General features: G+C 37.5%; 1 protein-coding gene across 2 annotated transcripts; it reads left to right on the forward strand.

The window, feature by feature from the left end:
* Positions 1-791: 791 nt before the first annotated feature.
* LOC135201706 (glycine receptor subunit alphaZ1-like) lies at positions 792-23,206 on the forward strand. 2 transcript variants are annotated; one of them, XM_064230869.1, is made up of 10 exons: positions 792-1,724; positions 16,200-16,399; positions 16,784-16,848; positions 17,669-17,813; positions 18,542-18,632; positions 19,067-19,149; positions 19,554-19,685; positions 20,215-20,416; positions 21,171-21,372; positions 21,819-23,206. In XM_064230869.1, exons 1-10 carry the CDS (start codon positions 1,639-1,641, stop codon positions 21,996-21,998), a joined length of 1,386 nt encoding a protein of 461 aa, XP_064086939.1. In that variant the 5' UTR covers positions 792-1,638; the 3' UTR covers positions 21,999-23,206. The 2 variants fall into 2 exon arrangements, with proteins under 2 accessions (XP_064086939.1, XP_064086940.1); XM_064230870.1 differs by having other exon boundaries at positions 20,218-20,416.

A 23,206-nucleotide genomic window follows, 5' to 3' on the forward strand; every position in this document is an offset into this window, starting at 1 on the left:
TGCAACAAAACGTAAACATTAAATTAAAGAAAACGTATTCATATTTTAGTGTAAGCTTTAGTATTCTCCATCACTTGCATCTTTGTCTGACGTGGTCTGTTTGGTGTTTCACTGAATTTCAGCTATAAACTGTAGTTTTAGTGAATAAACTTAACGCTCACATTTATTAATCAACAGACACGGACTAATTTCTTAAGTGTCTCTCACTGCTCACATCTTTTACAGCTTCGTTTTTCATACAAAAGGGTCTAGCTATCTTGTATCACAAAATCGATTGTTCAACCAGCACACACAGCTATCATACCTTTTTTTCAGGTAGCTCTGTATTTAGCACATTCCTCATTTCTTCACAATCACATATGCATGCCCACACACACAAGCACCACTATATGGAAAGGAAGACTGCTTAGGTATTCTTCAGAATTTCCAAGTCGTCAATACGTGACCCATACTCCGATATACTTGCAATAGGCGTCTTATCTTATATTTTCATTCGCAATTAAGTTTTACTTTCATCACTATGTACTATTGGTGCATTTTCAATATAGGTGCGTGGTACTGTGCCGCTGGTTACCATCTTTTGATATAGCACAAATGACAAGTTTCAGTGTTGTGTGACCTTAATCACATTAATATTGTGACATATTAGCTGGAATTTGATGCACCTTGACCTGAAATCCAACCAGGAATATTTTACATAATATACATCCTTCGATGTCGGAAAAATGAACGATGACATAAGCTTATGAGGAAACATTTGAAAACGAAAAAGCTATATTTATTCTGTGACAAACGGTTATTTATAGGTAAACGAGTGGTTGCGAATCAGCTCGGAACTGCGCACTACAACTACAAGCACTCTCGAGGTTTTGTCTAGTCTAGAGCTTCTGCAACTTGGTCGTCACAGATGGGACGAGCCTCGAAGACGTTGTCCCAGTCGTGTCTTAGAACTTGTACTACCAATTCCGTTCGCAGGCGTCATCGCTCAGGTTCACGATTCGCACGATGCCTTTTGCTTTCCAGCATTCGTTTAACGAATTTCTGCGTTATTTCTCAGGCTTAAAACAAACATAGCTCGTTTTTTTCGCACAGTTGTTGAATAAAAGATCAACTACCCTTGTAATATAAATATCTAACCACATAGTAATAGCAGAGAAAATTATGTGATGAGCATATTAGAATTTTTTTTTTTTTTTTCAGAAACTCCATCTCTTACGTGAACGTACAAATGACACTCTTGAAGAATCTCGATTGTTTTAGTGGTCCTCGGTTTCCATTTAGATCTTAGGCCTACGCACTTGTAATATGTGAAAACTCATGAATGTTGTTTGTTTGAAGCCAAGTTTAGCAAATTAATTACATTGAAATTTGATAACATTAATACATGACTGATAAGCTTATCAATTTTAACAGCAATTAAAAGAACCTCACTTGTTAGTTATACCTTGTACTATCCTAACTAATGATCGACTGTTTGAGACAAATTCAGCAGAATCCTTGCTTGTTTCAGCACAGGAATTTTAGGAGTTTAATGCTACAGTGTTAAAATACAAGATTCAAGCATTATTGCGTTGATTTTTAAAAACTTTATTATATATGTGCGAGATCGGTGAAACTATATGAGAAAGTGTATTAACAATGTGGGTAATTCGTTACCTGAGAATTTTCACAGTCCTTTATCTCCTTGTACTACGCCTAACAACGAACTGTTCAAAGACAGAAAGGTAAGCAAATACACATGTATATATATTTGTATGTATGAATGAATGCATGCATGTGTATGAATGTATGTACATGTTCAGGAAGCAGTTGATTCCGTGTTAGTTTCCTGCGTAGAGACTTATTCCCGAGTCAGCTATGAAAGAATGAAATTGGCAATGACCATTAACCTGTATCTTACTTTTCTAGACGCCCCTTTATCAGGGTAAGCTATATATATATATATCTATATATATATATATATATAGATATATATATAATTATATATATATAAATATATATATATATTATATAAACGACCAATTAATTAGATTGTTTGTCCCTTACAGAGAGCAATGGATTAACATGTATAAGTTTGCCCTCTTGATAAAGGTTAGGTTACGTAATAGGGTTTCCCCTTTTAAGAACTAAGAACGTCATGACCTTGGAAATGAAAATAGACACTTTAGCCATCTATGTACCAAGTAAGTTTCAGGCTTAGTGAAGTAAAAGCAATCTAATTTTCCCGTTGGGAATATTGCTTTCTTGTACGTACAAAACTCCTAGCTCACAGTTGGTAGCCCACGTTATTTAGACTATGCAATCTCTCTTATGTTAAAACTCCTCCCTGTACTTTCGTAGGTCTCTTGCTGTGTACAACCACCTGATCGATCTTCTGGTCTTTCACCAAGAAAGTTACTTATAACCTCAGCAAATTCTACTTTCCTTCTCTCTTCTGGTCTTGAGATTTATAGCTTTTTCTGACAGTAAATCAGCCAAATTGTATTTGCACTATTATAATTTCTGAGGATGGTCGTTCCTCTGTCAATCTCCTGGACACGTGTGATAAATTGTCGTTCAACCTTCTCTCTCTCTCTGTACAATAAAATCTCCTCTACTCCACTCATCTATAAGTATACTATTTTGGGCACGGTTCCAGTAACCTCAGGGATACTGTTCCTTTTCCTCTGGGGTAACTTAGCAACACCTGGCAGACCACATCTATTAGCTATCGGGCTCCACTCCTCTACTTCTCCCGCCTTTCGAGAGGTGAAGCCCATTCCTTTAATAGAAACTTTGTCCTTATGATTAATCTGTTAACGTCGGACCTGGACAACAGCAAAGAAATATAAATAAAAGTATGAATTCTAAGCAGTTTCGTCTCATTTATGAATCTGCAAAGGGACTCGTAGCCTATACTCGGAGGCGTAAATCTGTATTGCGCATGCGCAGGAAAGAGTGGGTAGGTGGAGTAGTTCTCCTTATGACAAAGGCTAAGTACGTCATTCATAATTCTTGATTCATAATCATCGAAGGACACCCTGTAGATGGGCAGTACATAAAACCAAAAAAAGCTAACACCTGCTTTTCTAATGGAGGGGCATGACCAAAATACTCTTTAAAAATCGTAAATTTGACATATCCTTTTTAGGAGTAAATGGGTCAAGTTTGTGATGCATAGATTCGATCTCGATAATTTCGACTTGGGGTGGGGTGGGGGAAGTGTGGTGTGTAGCAATCCCTTCCCTTCTTCATTATAAATGTCACTGTATTTTCCTACATTAGATTTTCATTAGTTATTTCGGTATAATCGTTGCACTGGAGGACAATGCGAAAATAATCCATACATTAAGGCACAAGTCGTCTGTCTGCCAAAATATTTAAGAGAAAATTTGACAATGGAATCATGATTGGTATTGGTGGTTCAAGGACTTCTTTGATAACTCCCATCCCCCTCCTCCTGACCCTCCCCCCCCCTGGTCCCTCCACCCTCTCTCTCTCTCTCTCTCTCTCTCTCTCTCTCTCTCTCTCTCTCTCTCTCTCCGTAGCAATTAACAATCTACTCAGTTGCATAATCTTCCACTTCGACGGTATGATAAATCAAAATATCTTCCCAATTCTCCTAATTTGTGTAGACGATGTTTTATTTTTTTCATTTTCTCTACGTAGGTGTATTTTCCTATTGTATTTCGTTCACATCATGCCAGTCCTTCTGCAGGTGTGTCATTGGAACGAAACTGTTCAGAACTAATGCCTATCTATTTTATTCCCAGTTCAGTAAACACTGATATATGTGTATAGCAAATGTATATTTAAAGTTAAAAGTGAGACATTTGGCAAAGTGAACTTCTTGAAATAATTTACAACAAGTTCTCTCCAAGGTCCAAAGGTCTATCGAATTTAACCTTTCTTTTAACCCAATAGCGTTAAAACGCTGTCTGTCGCTGTTCATGGTATACAAAAATAGTGATTTTGGTCGACTGTATTGCGTTTGTTTACTGAGAATCACTCTCTATCAGCGGGGTTACCCACACGCAATGAATGATTGATGCTTTGGGACGTATAGGACCGTATCGTCTTATGGGCAATCACGCAGCAATGACATTTGCATCGGCTCATCGGGTTTTTATATACATTCGAGCGCAGAGCATAATATGGCGGAATGACTGCGGTTACTGTCGCATAAAAGCTATCAGATTGAAGGAAAAATGTATAATGACAATTCAAACCTTGGTAGTTGGTAGTTTCTTGCTGTGTCCTGACCTACTGCGAAATTAGACAAGAAGAAGAATCAGAAGACGTTACGAAACTGGCCTAATTGTATTATTATTATTTTTTTTAATAGTAGTTCTTATCCGAGTGTGTATTACTTGATCATTTTCATAGGCGATAAAGATATAACATTGATCCGATACTGAGAATCGTGCTATATGACTACAAGTATTCAGCACTTTACACACACACGCACACACAGTATACTCTGAATAATTCTAAGAAAAAAAAAAGTGATTTGGACAAAGTAGTCCCTATGGAATGGAATAAAAGTAGATGGAGAAACAATGATTTAGGGCGAGACTTGTACATATTTAGAAATAACCTTAATCATAATACAGGTTCACTTGTGTTGGAATTTAGGCCTAGTGTAGGACTAGAAAGGCGAATAAAACGAAGAGCCGGTTGAATAAGATTCAGAAATCAAATGGACTTGAGTTACATATGAAATTGAGAGTATTTTATAGTCTTTCACCTACGATCCGCGGTGCTATAGTACGGGCGTGAACCTTGGTATTTGACAGCGAAGCTGCACTATATTTGAAAGGATGGTTTTCAGAAAAATATTAAGGCTCAGAGATCAGGATCATGTTAACAATTGTACCATAAAGGAAACTATGGACGTTCCGTATGAAGATTTGATTAGGAACTAAAAAAAGATTTCCTGTTAATGAAAGCAACAACGCTTGCGGAAGGCATATATAATAATATAACTGTGAACAGTCACCTCGACAAAGCGGCTACTTACTTCCGCGTTCTGGTCGAGTTATATCTATATCTCGCAACTTTGTACCATTAAAGGAGGCACGAGACCTCTCAAAAAAAGAAGAAAAAAAAATCACGAGTTCACTTCTCATTAAAATCTCTGCGCCTCGAGATTCTCACTTTTTTTCTTCTTTTTGAGGGGGCGAAATCCTACCTCAGAATTAAGGAAGTGTGTTATAAAAAAAAGACAATGGTAACCTGAGTTATGGCTAATTGGAAGAGGAAGAAGATGAAAAAAGACGTGAAATCCTACCTTAAAAGTAAAGAAGTAGCTGCGTTTAAAAAGCGATGCTAATTTATTTGAGTCTATTATAACCTTAATAATTCTTTCTCTCTGACTCTGCTTCCGTTGTTGGTAAGTGGAAGAGGAAGAAGATGAAAAAAGACGCGTTCCCTTGGAATGAAAAGGGTACGAAGAAGACACACCGAGAGAAAGAAAGGAGGACGATGGCGAACAGATAAAACTCGAGAGGTGGCGCAAAATGAAGAGGAGTGTGTGTGAGAGAGAGAAGAGAGAGAGAGTTAGCTCGCTGATCGCGGAGTTAAGGCTCGCGCGCCACCCCCCACTCCCCCGCCCCCCACATTCTCTGCAAGAGGAGAACCCCGCCAATTATTTTCGCCGCTTAAATTTCGTCCGAGTAGGATATATCGACGGGGTCTTTGAAAGTGACCCTTTTTAACCTCGTTTTTCCATTTTTTTAATTCGTTTTTTGCGAATGTGATTCGCCATTATTATAATGCAAAATCACCCTGCTACTATTTTCTAATGGAATTAGGTCAGTAGTACTACGAGGAATATCTCACATTAAAAGGATGCGTCAATACATAATATTGCACTGTTCCAATATGTAGGAAAAAATCTGAACAAGGAATAACAGTACATATATGAACAGGCAAAAAATGAGAGAGAGAGAGAGAGAGAGAGAGAGAGAGAGAGAGAGAGAGAGAGAGAGAGAGAGAGAGAGAGAGAGAGAGCATCATTGTCTTACGGCTTATGATAACATGCATTAAAATTCATCTGGTTAGGCAACATTTGGGCTAGTCAGTCATTGGATGGGTGACCTCTCTCCTCGGCGTTGATTCCTTGGGAAAGTATCTTTACCATAATTTCCTCAGTCTACTCAGCTATAAATGAGTACCTATTTCTGATGGGGTAGGGTCCAGCTATGGGTTAAATAGCAAAACTCAGCAATGATGGAAAGAAATGAAGAATTAAACGACAACGACGTAAATGGAACCTCTGGCAACAGAGGAGCTTCGTCCGGCAGCCAGGTATTCAACCCAATTGAAGGGGAAGATGGTCAGGTACTTGGAGGTCGTCATCCAGCAACTGACCACCACAACGACAGTAACCAACAACCAGAGACTGGAGCTACAGAAGCAAACCAGAGGAAGAAATGGACGAGAGAAGAAAATAAGGAAATATGGAGATGCTACATCAGAAGCAACCCGACGGAGAGAGGATATTGAAGAAGGTTGGTCAACATCTGGAATGAGAGGAATAACACCCCCCAAACAGAGCAGAGGCTGGCAGACCAAGTAAGGAACATAAGTAAAAAGAACTGGCTCTCCCCAACAGAAAGAGAGGAACTCGAAAGGGAAATGACACACGGCAACGAATTACAAGAAGACGAACTGAGAGACGATGCCACAGATGACGACAGGGATGATGAAGTATCAAACGACACACGAAGAAACACCGACGAAGTAATAGACAGGACGAAATGGGTAGAAAAGATCAGACAATGGATGATGCCAGATACAGAGAGAACGAAGATCCCCTCCATGAAAGCCTACAACACCAAGAAATTAAGGGAGAAAACAAGTGAGGTCAATGAAATAATGAGACTAATACACACCACCAATATCACAGAAACAAATAACTTGACATATGCAGGAGCAAGATTAGTAGCAGAACTGATGGGGGGGACACGAACACCAACACCACCAGCACAACCAACCCAACAGAAACCAAAACAGCAACCTCCTTGGAAAAGGCGCCTGGAAAAGCAAATCATAGTGATGAGATCTGACTTGAGTAAACTGAAAGAGATGGCAGAAATGAGGCTAAGAAGCAAGAAAACCAGGGAGGAACTCAACGAGAAATACAAATTATAGGAGAGGGGACTAAACAACGCAATAGAAGATATAATCCAGAGGCTTAAGGCCAAAGCGCATAAGATGCAACGATACATGAACAGGAATAAGGGATACCAACAGAACAAACTATTCGGAACCAACCAGAAAAGTCTATACAGCCAACTAAGAGGGGAAGACAACCACCAAAAAATTCCTGAAGCCGAACCAAGTAAGAGACTCTGGGAAAACATATGGAGCAATCCGGTATCACACAACAAACATGCAACATGACTTCAGGAAGTCAAGGCAGAAGAAACAGGGAGAACAAAACAAAGATTCACAGAGATCACGACAGACACAGTCAGACACCAACTTAAGAAAATGCCAAACTGGAAAGCCCCAGGTCCCGATGAAGTCCATGGATACTGGCTCAAAAACTTCAAGACCCTACACCCACGAATAGCAGAACAACTCCAGCATTGTATCACAAATCACCATACGCCCAAATGGATGACCACAGGCAGAACATCCTTAGTCCAGAAAGACAAGAGTAAGGGAAATATAGCCAGTAACTACAGGCCTATCACCTGCCTACTAATAATGTGGAAGTTACTAACAGGTATCATCAGTGAAAGGCTATACAACTACCTAGAGGATACAAACACCATCCCCCACCAACAGAAAGGCTGCAGAAGGAAGTGTAGGGGCACAAAAGACCAGCTCCTGATAGACAAAATGGTAATGAAGAACAGTAAGAGAAGGAAAACCAACCTAAGCATGGCATGGATAGACTATAAGAAAGTCTTTGACATGATACCACACACGTGGCTGATAGAATGCCTGAAAATATATGGGGCAGAGGAAAACATCACCGGCTTCCTCAAAAATACAATGCGCAACTGGAATACAATACTTACAAGCTCTAGAATAAGACTAGCAGAGGTTAAAATCAGGAGAGGGATCTTCCAGGGCGACTCACTGTCCCCACTACTCTTCGTAGTAGCCATGATTCCCACGGCAAAAGTACTGCAGAAGAAGGATGCTGGGTACCAACTCAAGAAAACAGGCAACAGAATTAACCATCTGATGTTCATGGACGACATCAAGCTGTATGGTAAGAGCATCAAGGAAATAGATACCCTAATCCAGACTGTAAGGATTGTATCTGGGGACATCAGGATGGAGTTTGGAATAGAAAAATGCGCCTTAGTCAACATACAAAATGGCAAAGTAACAAGAACTGAAGGGATAAAGCTACCAGATGGGAGCAACATCAAACACATAGATGAGACGGGATACAAATACCTGTGGATAATGGAAGGAGGGGATATAAAACACCAAGAGATGAAGGGCACGATCAGGAAAGAATACATGCAGAGACTCAAGGCGATACTCAAGTCAAAACTCAACGCCGGAAATATGATAAAAGCCATAAACACATGGGCAGTGCCAGTAATCAGATACAACGCAGGAATAGTGGAATGGACGAAGGCAGAACTCCGGAACATAGACCAGAAAACTAGGAAACATATGACAATACACAAAGCACTACACCCTAGAGCAAATACGGACAGACTATACGTAACACGAAAGGAAGGAGGGAGAGGACTACTAAGCATAGAGGGCTGCGTCAACATCGAGAACAGCACTGGGGCAATATCTGAAAACCAGTGAGGACGAGTGGCTCAAGAGTGCATGGGAAGAAGGACTGATAAAAGTAAACGAACACCTAGAAATATACAGAGACAGGGGAATGACAAACATAACAGAGGAATGACATAACAAACCAATGCACGGACAATACATGAGAAAGACTAAAGAACTAGCCAGCGATGACACATGGCAATGGTTACAGAGGGGAGAGCCCAAGAAGGAAACTGGAGGAATGATAACAGCGGCACAAGATCAGGCCCTAAGAACCAGATATATCCAAAGAACGATAGATGGAAATAACATCTCTCCCATATGTAGGAAGTGCAATACGAAAAATGAGACTATAAACCACATAGCAAGCGAATGTCCGGCACTTGCACAGAACCAGTACAAAAAGAGGCACGATTCAGTGGTAAAAGCCCTCCGCTGGAGCCTGTGCAAGAAACACCAGCTACCTTGCAGTAATAGGTGGTACGAGCACCAACCTGAAGGAGTGACAGAAAACAATCAGGCAAAGATCCTCTGGGACTATGGTATCAGAACAGATAGGGTGATACATGCAAACAGACCAGACGTGACGTTGATTGACAAAGTCAAGAAGAAAGTATCACTCATTGATGTCGCAATACCATGGGACACCAGAGTTGAAGAGAAAGAGAGGGAAAAAATGGATAAGTATCAAGACCTGAAAACAGAAATAAGACGGATATGGGATATGCCAGTGGAAATTGTACCCTAATCATAGGAACACTAGGCACGATCCCAAGATCCCTGAAAAAGAATCTGGAATAGAGGATTCATGCAGAAGAGTGTGATCCTAGAAACGGCGCACGTAGTAAGAAGAGTGATGGGCTCCTAAGGAGGCTGGATGCAACCCGGAACCCCACACTATAAATACCACCCAGTCGAATTGCAGGACTGTGATAAAGCAAAAGAAAATAATAATAATAAGTCTTACGAAGCGAACATGTAGATTTCTTAATTATAGCAACGAAAAAACGTAAATATCAATAAATAATCATTTAATTTTTTGCGGTAGGGAAACAATTCCGAATTATTGAGTTACAAATATCGCTCGTTTAAGCTTATCTCAGTCTCCATAATACATAAAAACCGAAATTTATTAGGCCTATATAGGTATCCTGAATATCAGCGGTCTACTTCCTGACAATTCAAGCCCTCGTTTTCCTCTAGTATCTACATTCCTTTTTGTTCCAGTTATTATTAAAATATAAATCATAAGTACCAAATTATTTCACACTATTTTTTGTCTGAAGTTATTCGACCTTGAATCTGCACCATACTGAGATCTCTTGCAATGAGAATGTGTGTATGTATACGTACGTTGTGTACGTGCGACTTTTTGACACTTTAAAAAAATAAATAAAAGTAAAATAAAATAAATAAAATAAATAAAATAAAATAAAACTGACATTCGAGGTAGCGAATTACAATCAATGCTTATGTCTCTCTCGAAAGGATAAAGGCTTCTGGAAATTTATCTATTTATTTATTATTATTATTTTTTGAGAAGAGCGAGGTAAGTATGTTTGAATACTCTACCAATATCCGAACGTGGCGTATTCGATAGGATGATTTGTTTGCGTTTATATTCACCGTAATAAATTCTCAGAAGACATATTTATTTATGACTGTGAGGTTCATAGTATGCTTTGTGATATTGGCAGACTAAGAAAACATTTCAAATTTATGTGAACTCGTTTGTATAGAGAAATATTGGCAGGTTGAAAATACCTTGGAGTTAGGGCATGGCATGTTCTAATAAAGATGTTTACCAACTTATATGTCACCTGGACTGATAGCTAATGTTTGAATATACTATAAGAACGTCCAGACGCACACGCCTACATACTCATATATATACATATATAGGTATACAAGTCATATCACTTTTCCGTGATTCATATACATATATCGTGCTACAATGTCCTTTAATATCTAATTCGCTCTACCACACACTCACATTATTGCGATGCTTTCCGTATTGCCTTTACTTGCAATTTTTTTATTTGTTGCATAAATATTACTATTAAAAAAGGATGCAAAACTTAAGAGCTATTTAAGAAAAAATTAGTGCTAGGTTTATAAGACTAAGTGTGACTGAAGCTTTCCACGAAGCAAGAGTCATAAAAACGGCTCCAAATTATTTTATAGTAAATTTTAGAGTAAAAAAACTACAAAGTACGTTTTCATAGGCCTTTACATGATACGTTTTGCTAATATAATGACGTAAATCTCATTCATACAGCTATATTTTTTTAATCAAAATTATATTGAATAAATGATAGCCCATCGTGTATTCTTCCGCCATGTTGATTGACACTGACATTGCACTCCGGTGTACCTACCAGATTTTCATAATGACAGGTGATATACTCATTATTAGTTTGTGTTCGTGAAAGTTGTATATTAATATATAAAGATTGCTGAAGGACATTTTGCCAAGCCTTCAGTATATACTTACCTTTCTAGCCCTACGACTAGGCTGGTATCATATTCAGTTTTGTTTTCGACCTCGGGACTGATGAATTCTCGTTGTTTTGTTTTCCATGTTAATCTAATCTAGATTTATATACAGGCTTGCAGTTTGGGCTGGAAATTCATGGCTGCTTCAGTTTTATGGAGTATTTGCCGCAAATTCAGTAGGCCTAGACTACTATTAAGATTTGGGTTAATACAGATAGATACTGGTACGACATTGAATCGCGCATGCGACAATTTCAGGCTTCCTGCCGTACAAATAACAGTGTGGTGGGGGTATGTCAGATTCTGTCAGTGGTGCCGTATTGCGGTATAGACTTGCTGTAGGTATGGCAGTTTGCTAATCATGCAGCAGTTGCCGTACACTGTTGCTAAGAGCTATAGGTACGGCACTAGAAGATCAGCGACAGTAGGAATAATCGTCGAACTGAATTGTTTCGCTGAACATGTTTAATTTAAAATGTCAGCATCATACTGTCATCACCAAAGCACCAAAACATTTTGGCAGTAAATGAAAATATAAAAGATCACTATAATAATACTTAAACATACTTAGATTTTTACTAAATACATGAAAAATAAAACTAAACTAATCTATCTGTATACTTCAAATCTTCTTTGAATCTCCTCTTCGGCGCTCTTTTCAGGGCGAATTCGATCGTTCGTGACCTACAGATATACAATTTCCGGAAGTTTGACTCTTCATAGACGTCAATTGCCCTTTTCAGCTCGTTGAAACCTGAAAACATCTGTTCTAAAGCGAAAACTGATGTATTTAATTTATTACACGGTTCAGGTTGCTAGGTCGTCATTTTCTTGCTGTCACTGATATGCCTGAGGCGGTAAACAAGGGTTCGTTCTTGGCAATTCACAGCCGTACCAAGGCCAATATTGGCCTTGAGCCGTACCAATATCTCTCGCAATCAGGGATACGGCTGCCATACCAATATCCAGTTCATACTTTTGGCAACCTGTATTTGCACGTAATTTTCTTGATGGTTTTCACGTGGCTTTGGTAATTCTGACAATCATTTTCACTAATATCAAAACTTCTACCCCAAATCAGGAGTTTTGACCAAGCGCCTCAGTGGTTTGATCGGTATGGTCTTGTCCTGCCACCTTGGTGGCCACGAGTTCGATTCTCAGGCATTCCACCGAGGAGTTAGAGATGTATTTCTGGTGATAGAAGTTCACTCTCGACGTGGTTCGGAAGTCACGTAAGGCCGGATTTGTCATGCCCGATCGAAATGGGCAGGGTTTAAGCAAGTTTGAATGTGAGTGGGGTGTTTTTTTAGTCAAGGCAGATCTGATCAAGCCCGATCGACAAACCTGCTAGTTGAGGTTTGAATGAGCAACTCACGGTCCAACACGACAGTCAAATAGGGATTTTTTCAGATTAAGCCGTTCAGAACTGATAGTTTGATCGTGAGTGGTGTCTTCGACGAGGCTTGATGAACAAGGAGGTTCATTTACCAAGAAACGGCACAGAAGAGGATATCGTTCAACATGTCAGACTTTCGATAGATAAAGAGTTGTGGACATCAGACTTTCGATAGATAAAGAGTTCTGGACGTCAGACTTTCGATAGATAAAGAGTTCTGGACGTCAGACTTTCGATAGATAAAGAGTTCTGGACGTCAGACTCTCGGTAGATAAAGTTCTGGACGTCAGACTGTCGATAGATAAAGAGTTCTGGACGTCAGACTGTCGATAGATAAAGAGTTCTGGACGTCAGACTTTCGATAGATAAAGAGTTCTGGACGTCAGACTTTCGATAGATAAAGTTCTGGAAGTCAGACTTTCGATAGATAAAGAGTTCTGGACGGGGTTCTCGAGATTTCTAAGTCGTAGCCATGTCTGTGGAAAATGAAAAGTAGAGAATATTCTGACAACACAAAAGAAATGTAGCTTATCAATCGATATTTGAGAAACTAAAGAAAATGTGTCCTGATACAACAAAAGAAATGGTGAACAAGAAGATAAATAATAAATATAAGACCTTCATATCGGAAAGAATGAAGGAAAGTACGTAGAAGCATCTAAGAAATCAGGAAGTGGTGCATAAGACATGATATATATACATATTTTTCTTATTTCTTTACATACTGAATTTTGTAAAATTTTATATAATTGCAATTTTCCTTATGAGTGCAAACAAAATTAAATTGCATAAAACTTTCATTCACCACAGCGATGTTGGAAACTGAAGGCCGTAGCGCTACGCTTCTAGATCCTGGAGTAATGACAAGGTTTCAAAGTACCAATTACTTTATATATATATATATATATATATATATATATATATCTATATATATATATATATATATACGTATGTATATATATATATATATATATAGTACATATATATATATATATAACGTAAAGTAATCTCTCAAAACAAAACAAAAAATTGTGCCTTGCTCAGGACGTTTAATCAGTTATATTCCAAAGTAAAAGAAAAATAAGAAGAATGTATGCTAAAAAGCTCCTAAATGATATATGATTTAAATGAGAACTGAAGACAATGTAATAGTAAAATCATAATGGGAGGTAATGAAACCTCCCTCACACCCTTTTAATTATCTTGTAGGTACTTTGTGTTGATTGCGAAATAGTGTAGTGTAATGACTGGTTACACAAAGATTTATTACATTTTCACTTTTGTAATTTCCTACACTAATTTTATACAACACAATCTGTTTGGTATATTTGTAGAAGAGTCAATTATTTTGAGTTTCTAAAAGCTATGTTATTTTTTATCAAAGATACAAATATGTATACATGAGTTTTATATATCTTTATTATGTAGTCTTTGCAGAATGTTGTCCAAATAGCTCAACATGTCTCCAGCATGACTCTTCCAAGGTCTTTGGGCGATATGGCCACACTCAATTTTATATCTTGATAAGAACAGTCACTGGCTAAGTAGCGTAATGTGGCACTTGGCCTTTCATAGGGCATTGTGGATTTCGTCATGCATGTGCCCTTTTGCACGACCGTTATTATCTTCTTACAAAATTGAATGTTGCCTCGTCCACCCTTACGTTTATCATAGCAATCCCTGGGGGCTACCTGTATTTCCTTAAAAAGCAATAAATGTGAAATTTTCTTTCTTCAACAACCAATCATTGACCCAGTATTCTTTTTCGTGGCTTTTTTTTCATTGTTATATTGGCTGCAACGGCACAGTCTGAGCATATGTGGTTCATTATCAGATATTCCATCCGCCACGTCTGAAATGTGTGGCTGCCAACGTAAGACTAACTACTTTACTTTGTTCAAACTTCAGAGCTTCATGCAGTAACGTGAGTTCGCAGTCATTTTTTTTTTCTCGTCCCACTCAGTTGAAGTCAGTTCTCATCGTACGACCAGATCGACTGTGACTGTGAGTGCCTGAGTGGCCCGCCTAAGCCGCTGGTCCCGTTGCTGAATAACCATTGGTTCCATGCAACGTAAAAACACCATACAAACAAAAATCAGGAGTTTGACCAGGTTTGCCGAACAGCAGAAGCACCAACATGCAGTAAATGTGACTCGATGTCGAACTTCTCATTTTCACAGTTTTTATTTTTTTTGTTTTATTTCTTTATTTTTTCCCTTCTCACACCGTTGGACTGCGGAACAGCCTCCCTTCAGAGGATGTCGTGCAACTGGAACTTCAGAAGTTCTTCCAGCTAAAATGCAATGCATTGCTACCCAAATGCTGTTCAACTTGTATCTTAATACCTATATTTTGATTACGTTTTCCTTTGTATATTTTGTCTATCTTTTTTCTAATAACTGATCTTCTCTGTATTTTCCATTACCTTCAAAGCTTGATCTTCAAGTTAATGGCTTCTGTGGGCTTGTTCCATAGTATACTAAATAGGGTCCATCCCCTGAATTACCTAGCTAATAAAAATAATTTGGGGAATAGCTACAGAGGCCAATGAGATGCAGGAGCAGCATTGTAACATTACCTAACCTGGGGCAAAGTGTCCTACCTATCCTAACCTAAGATCCCCTGACTGGCCATAACTTCATTTCGACCGTATCTTGGACAGGAGTGGGACTTGTGCTCATGGAGATCCCTGTTAATTCTGGTTTTCCATAATGGTCCTCGTTAGCGTTTGACAACGAGGGTTGTTAGAGTGTGCGCATGGGAAAAGTGGTTGATGTGTGACGGGGAGGCACATAGCCTAATGTTATTTTTCCAGAATGGTTACCTGTGAGGCAGGCTGTGATGTAGATATCTATACCTAGGTATGTATGAAATAAGTCTGTTATTGTTGGGAGTTTCTTCCTGTAAAGCCATCAAAATTGAACGCTGTTAAAAGAGCGTTTTTTGTGATACTGAATGTTAACTGATTTGGTTAACCATTAAAATTGTCTACCAAATTGTCTCATCTGCCCAACAAACAATGAAAATATTTTGAAATCAAAACCCGTGGGAGAAATGGTAAAACCAATATACATATATACGTACCATAAGTAAAATGTTGGGTAACATCTTACATTATGGGAGAGTAAGATGGGTGCTAAAATATGTTAACATGCATATTTAGAAGTACAGGCAGTCCCCAGGTTATGTCATAGCTTTCGGGGATAACCTGAGACATTGTCAAAAATCCTAAGAAAATGTTACTTTTAATCCTTTGGGTGTCTTGTAAATGATGTAGCCAAGTTTTTACCATTCTGCTGTTTTGTAGCCAGACTAAAGTTCCAGTCTTCCATTGGACTGGTGACAAACCTAGAACATGCTCTGTAACCTGGGAAATAATTTTTGATGAATATTTTTAAAGGGCAACGTAACCTCAGAGTGCATTACGTAGGCCAAGTTTGACGTAACCCCGGGACTGCCTGTAAGACCTATTTCCATGAGATGTTTTCAGCTATCAACATATATTTTTTGCAGTAACTTACACGTTTTGTGAAGTTGTGTAAAAACCTATGCGTTATTTTTTTTGTAGGGATGACATTGACGAATCGATGGTGCTGTTTCACTCGCGTATCCCAAATCACAACGACCAGATTCATCCCACGAATGCATCCGCTGTCCTTCCTGGGGCTCCCGTACCTGGGGATACCTCTGAGCAAGTAGATAAGGACAGTCATGACCTCTTTCCACCATCATACGACAGATTTGCTGTTCCCATACCCCCTGGAGGAGGTAACTCTAAGTGAAATCTGCTAAGCAGGAGATGACTTAATGCCATTTGAATGTTTTATATACGTATCTTTAAAATTTTCCAGTGCCCGTTTTAATATTCTTTTGGAAGCATAGGTTACTGGATACGTTTAAGAATTTTTATTCTTAAGTCTTTGCACAATTTGAAGATTTAAGGCCTTAGCAGTAGGGCAAAAACGTGTCAGTTTAAATGAGACTTACATTTCCCTCAGCAGCTGATGCTGACCGTGAGCTCGCTTCCAAAAATGGTGTTATACCTAGTATATTCAGGGAAACAAAATCACAAAACATATTCAGTTAAATCGGGTGTACAGACCAACTGTTTACATGTAGTCTTAATGTAATGATTTGTCTTTTGCTCTTTAGATGTTCTGCCTGTGGTGTTCAGTGTTAAAGTGCGGGACATTTTTGCCATCAATGAAGTTTCTATGGTAAGGATTGGCATCTGTTAAAGGTAACAATTTTTTTGGCTCCTTATATAAAGCTTTATGAGATTTTCAGTTGCTTACTGAAATTAAATAACAATTTCTTTTGTTTTAGGCTTAGATACACATATGTATTGTGACACATCAAGAAGCAATTCACTAGTCTAGACCATATTCTGTTATCAACTGCAGAAGGACAAAACAATACATAAGGTTTCATATCAAAACTTCATAAGGTTTCATATCAAAACTTCATAAGGTTTCATATCAAAACTTCATAAGAAAAGGCCTTTAATCGTTAGGTTATATTTTACTTAAAGAAAACTTGTCTAGGAATGTTTTACTCATGGTGGTGAGGAATAGAATTGTGGATAGTTATCTTTATGCTCAATGATCAGTACTGATATCACATTAGTATTGGCCCGAAATTGTCATTTTTATATATATACTGTGTAGAGAATTTATAAAACTTCAAATGCAGACATATTTTGTGATCTTAATCATTCAACTCTTTGACACCATCTGAACGATCGAGAAGGATATTTTTTGGTAAATATTTGTTATTCTTTTATTTAAGGGAGATTGTGGCAGTGCTTGTCTTGGGTAATGGTTTATATCTGTTTTAATGTATTATATTTTAAATTGATATGTACATATGTCAAAATACATCCACTAGTACTATGAAAGACTGAAATATAATCAAATCCCTCCTTTTCTGTAGTGATTACACATCTTAAAGATTTTAGTTGAAAGATTTTTGGCTTTGGTTCCTGATCAGTACATTTGAAACAACCATGGCCACTCATTTTTTTTTTTTTATCACTAGGACATCACATTGGAGTGGTACATCCGAATGTATTGGACTGACCATCGTCTTCAACCTCCTTTAAAATCCTTCCGAGAGTCATCACCATGGATTAACATTGACCCGGCACATACAAGTCGGATGTGGATACCCACTGTGTATATAGGTATATATTAACCTCCTTATGACAATGTCAATTTTGAGCTGTCCCACTCATTATTGGATCAGTTTATACTTTTTAGTGAAAACAGCTGTACTTCCTTGGACTAACCATCTCCTACAGTAAACCCATTCAAGTTTATTAGAGCTTTAGGCCCTCGCGTTTTCTTGTTTCAAGAACTTCCCTGGTTCTTTTAGACCTTCACAATGAATCCAGGATTTGCAGCTGCTTGTTCTCCCACCTACTAACATTTGAGGCATTAAAAAATCCTCTCAAATGAGCTTTTCTCTTTTGTCAGTAAATGATGGCTATATCAGTATATTATTACTTTAAGTAGTATTCAAAACCCATTAGTGGAAACATTGTGTTGTAAAGCGATTGAGGAATTGTGTGTGTGTGTGTGTGTGTGTGTGTGTATGTGTGTGTGTGTGATGAATATTCAACCTATGTAAATGGAAAAGAGAGAAATTTGGTTAAAATAAAATATATGTGGATGATGGAATAATTATAGTAGAAGGCTGTTAAACTATTACCCAGTTGTAAAATAAATCCTCACACGTAACCAATGAATAGAGTTACAGCTGTTTTTGTATTATTCAAGAGATTTCCAAAGGAAGAGGAGGCAGCTGCAACTATTGCAGTTTGGATCAAAGAGGGACTCGTGAATTGGATTACGTACTGCAATTTAGAGTCTTTATATTTATGGCGTTCAACAGTGATATTGGTTGTTTCAGATCATGCCAAGGAAATCACCATGCCTTCATTGCTGGTCCTCCCTCGCTCTCTTAGGATAACCAAACAAGGCCTTATGCGATATTCTACTTCGTAAGTTATGTGTATTAATCTTTATTCTAATCATGGTGGCTTCTGTAGTGAAATGAGATGTTTTGCATTTTCATTACATCGTAAAGCAAAGACTAAGAGTGGTTGACGGATACATTACTCTTAACGTTTCGTCATTGACAATTTTTGTTAGTCCTTTGAAATTTGTGGGTATCAAAATTGAGGATGAGAGGTGACTGTAATCGTTAGAGAAGAAGACTCAAGATTAATTATATCCAGAAAGTACAATATGATTTAATACAAGATTTGTAACATATTGATTGATGGAATATATTACGTATTAGTTTATTTTTCTTTTTTATAGCCATGTGGTCACAGAAAATCAGAAATATGACCTCTACTTCCAATTTAGTAACACAGACTGATGCAGCATCAGCAGTACTCTGTGTTTTATCCAGTGATATTTTTCTCGGCAGAGTCATTACCAAGATAGCTTGCCCCATGGACTTCACAGCATATCCCTTTGACAAGCAAGTTTGTTTCATGAGACTGGAGGGTTGTAAGTACGGTACTTCATTTCTTTGTTGCATTACCAATTGAGGCGTTCACAGTATTAAGGCTCTCCAGGGGCTGATTAGAAAAAAAATGTGAGAAGACTGGAGAAAAAAAAATTGCGACTTGGAGCTCTGGGGACCTTAAGTGTGAACGCCTCAATTAGTGCAGTGGTTTTCCATAAGAAAGTACATTTTAATGTGTTGTTTGTTACAATGAATAAATCATAATTAATTTTTGTTGCTGAATAAGTTTTGCTTTAACTTGTAGATTATGTATAAAATGCTTTACACACTCACTCAGTTGAGCTGACAAAAAAAATCTTAAACTTTTAATAATTATTTTTCACATTTTATGATCACCAAATTTTGAATGCAAATTTATCATATCTTACTTTAACTCACATTTCAGATCAATACAGAACTTTCGAGGTGGAATACAGCTGGCATGAAACTGGAATCCAGATCAGCAACTCGCTCCGGACAGATCACTTTACAGCCAACTTCCACATCGATGGAAATGAAAGAGTTCAGCACGAAAATTGTAAGTTTCTGTACAAAGTCAGGTCATAATAAGAACCAAACAAATGACAGTAAAATAGAACAGAATATAGAAATAAGGCCAAAGGCCAGACATGGGGGCTTTGAGGCCATTCAGTGCTGAAATGGAAATTGACAGTAAAAAGGTTTAAAGGTGTGACAGGAGGAAATCCTCACAGTTGCACTATGAATCAATTGTTAGAAGACGGTGGAAAGTAAGATGGAAGAAAGAGAGTACGAATGGAGGTACGATAAAAAGTGAAAGGGGTTGCAGCTAGAGGTGGAAGGGATACTTCAAAGAACCTTAAGTAATACCTATGGGGATTAAAGTATAATGATAAATCAAAATGGTTGTATTTTGCTTGTGTTTTTGTTTTTGTTTGCACATGTCATTGTGAGTACTATATTCTTTTGTATCAGTTATATATGAATCATACTGTATATACTGTAAAATGTTCGTAATTAAATATGAAAGGTTTAATGGTTCATTTTGATAACCGTACACAAGATTAATGCAGTTCTTTTTCCACCAGCAGCAACTTTCCCATCGGTGCAACTGAGGATCAGCTTGTATCGGAAAATGAGCTACCATGTCATGAACACTTACATCCCCTCAGGCTTGTTTGTGATTGTATCGTGGCTAACCTTCTTCATTCCTGTTGAGGTGGTTCCAGGCAGAATGGTCTTGACAATAACAACTCTTCTGACAATGGTCTCCATGTTTAGCACTGTAAGGTAATACTTTTTGGTATCTGTTTAACCTTAGTTTTGATTGTATTTATCAATTATAATTAATATTTTGTTAAAAGCTTTAGTGATCAAGGTATATGGAAGTGTAATTATCAGTCATCTTAGTTGTCTAGGTACTGCCTCTAAATATATCCTCATGTCTGAGCCTTCATTCTCTTGTTTGTACAGCAAAACATATTCTTCATGTGGACCCATAACCCATATGGGGTAGAGCACCTCATGCTGTGCACTGTAGTCTATACTTAAGGTTCTTCGCAGCATCCCTTCGACCCCTAGTTACAGCCACTGTAATTCCTTTTGCTGTACCTCTGTTCATAATCTCTTTCTTCCATCTTACTTTTCACCTTCTCCTAACAGTTGTTTTCATGGTGCCACTGCTTTGAGGTTTTCCTCCTGTTGCGCCTTCAGAACCTTTTTACTCTCAATTTCCCTTTCAGAGCTGAATGACCTTATAGGTCTGTGGTTGGCCTAAATTTTATATTCCATTCCAGATAGACCCATAGGTCATAGGTTATAGCATTCCCCTTTCCCTGTATGCTTTATAGTTGAGGATGTACAGAAGAATACATAGTGCCTTGTGGGCATGCAAAATGAAGTCTGTTAAAGATTTATAAAGTTGCTGTGATTGGTGAGCATTTGGTCAAAATTAGGATGTTGTTGAATAATGAAATATATGAAAAATATTTTTTTTGAAATGCTGACTGAGACTTGTGCTGCTTTTTCTCTTTCCTATCCCTAGGTCTGAATCTCCAAAAGTGTCTTATGCAAAAGCTATTGATATGTGGATGTTTTTCTGCATCATACTGGTATTTACTGTACTAGTGGAATACACATTTGTAGTCTACCTTCATTTCCGAGCTAAGAAAGTTGAGATGGGGCAGGTGAAACCACAGGCCTTCGTGGAATCTTTCAACAAGTCCACAAATGTTGCTAGTGATCAGGTTAGTAGATGTGATACATTGAATATTTATACACAAAAACGAACCTACCTCTGTTACTTATCCACCACAGTAAAAATCCAGATTCATTGGTGCATAAAACAGCATCACTTTATGACTGTGGGTTTTACTTTAGAATACAGCAATATGACCTAAAGAGATTATTTGGTACAAAGGATTCACTAAGAATAAAGCTGTTAGTTTTAAACAGCATATTTATACATACAATAAACAGGTGGTTTTATGTTGTAATTAAATTCATACTGAACAAATTAAGTTTTTTCTTGTAGACTTTGTACATTAAATTATACTCAATAGAAAATTTATATAAAATTTCTTAATTTTTCGTATATTTTATGTGGACTTTGGAAAGCCTTCACCAACAGCTATTTTTTCATATTGTATAGAAATTCTTGGGCCATTTTAATGATGCCTTTACGCAATTGCAGGCTTCTGTTACAGTCAATGGAACAACCAGTGAGGATAAGAAGAAAAATCTCTATGCTGTTTGGGAGGTTCGGCTGGAGAGGTACACCATTGTCTTTTTATCATCAGTATTTTTTATCTTCAATTTCACTTATTGGCCATTTTGGTTATCATATAGAATACCAGAGACATCATTATACTGAAGACTTTGTACAGACCTGGAAATTTTCAGTTAAATATTTACAGACTGCACCTAATTAATTCTTTAGGGTTTAGATTCTGTAGAGCAGTACATACTATTCTTTATCCAAAATTAACTGCTACTAAAACGTGAAAATCTACTGTCTTTGGATAGCAAACGCACATCTAACCATTATGGCACATTTTAGTGTAATTCTGAGTAATCTGCTGTTAAGTGCATTGTTTGTTTGTGTGCTTGTTGCCTTTGATGAGTTACGTGTGTTGATGTTTCAAGATTTTGGAGTTTGCACTTTCTTAGTGCAATGGGATGTTGATACTGCAGCTTTGCTAGAGCCAAGTTCTTATAATAGAGTATGTACTAAGTAGAGACTTTTGGTAAAAGTGAATGCCTCAAAAATCACACCAAAGCATGTAATTCGAGGGATAATCCTTCTCGAAGGAATTGAAATCCATTGTCGTAAAAAACAGAAACTTACCTTATTTCAGTTAGGTAATGCATCTCTATCCAAATTGAGTTCTTGTATGTGTTAACAAAGGTTATGAAGTATTGTACAAATGCTTTTAAAATGCATCAGTCGTAAGATTATGAAGTATAGTACTGTACAAACGCTTTAAAGAAACTTATGCTAATGTTTCAATTCAGTTTGCAGTGTATAAGAATATACTTAAGCCATGGATTGCATGTATCCTTGGACAAAATATAAGGAGAAAATGTTATCTTTACTCAGGTATATTATTCATATAATCATTGTTTAACTTTTTCTTAAGCTGCTGTCAGTATGAAGCATACGGGTGAGTGTATAGGAACGAATGATCCATATAGTTTGCCAAATGTAAGAAAGGTTCATACTACAGGAATTAAGATAGTGTACCATTTTACTAATTCTTTTTACCTTATAACTGGTAACATTGTTACTTTACTCACTAACAGTATTACAGAACGTCACATTTTGAAATCATATATAGTTTTGTATTGATGGTCCACCAACATTTACCAAATGTAATGTAAAATAAAATAGAAAAAAAGCATTCTCAACATCTTAGCTAAGTGTGATAGATGCATGGGTGAATTACACCCTGTACATGTACATGTTAGAAATGACAAATACCTAAACCAGTTTTTAGTGCATAACTTCATCTAGAATAATCACAGCAGTTTTGAGCCATATTAGGTTCCCTTACAGGTGAGAATAAATACAGAAAATATATA

Source organism: Macrobrachium nipponense, chromosome 28 (assembly GCF_015104395.2).
Source record: "Macrobrachium nipponense isolate FS-2020 chromosome 28, ASM1510439v2, whole genome shotgun sequence".
Taxonomy (NCBI): Eukaryota; Metazoa; Arthropoda; class Malacostraca; order Decapoda; family Palaemonidae; genus Macrobrachium; species Macrobrachium nipponense.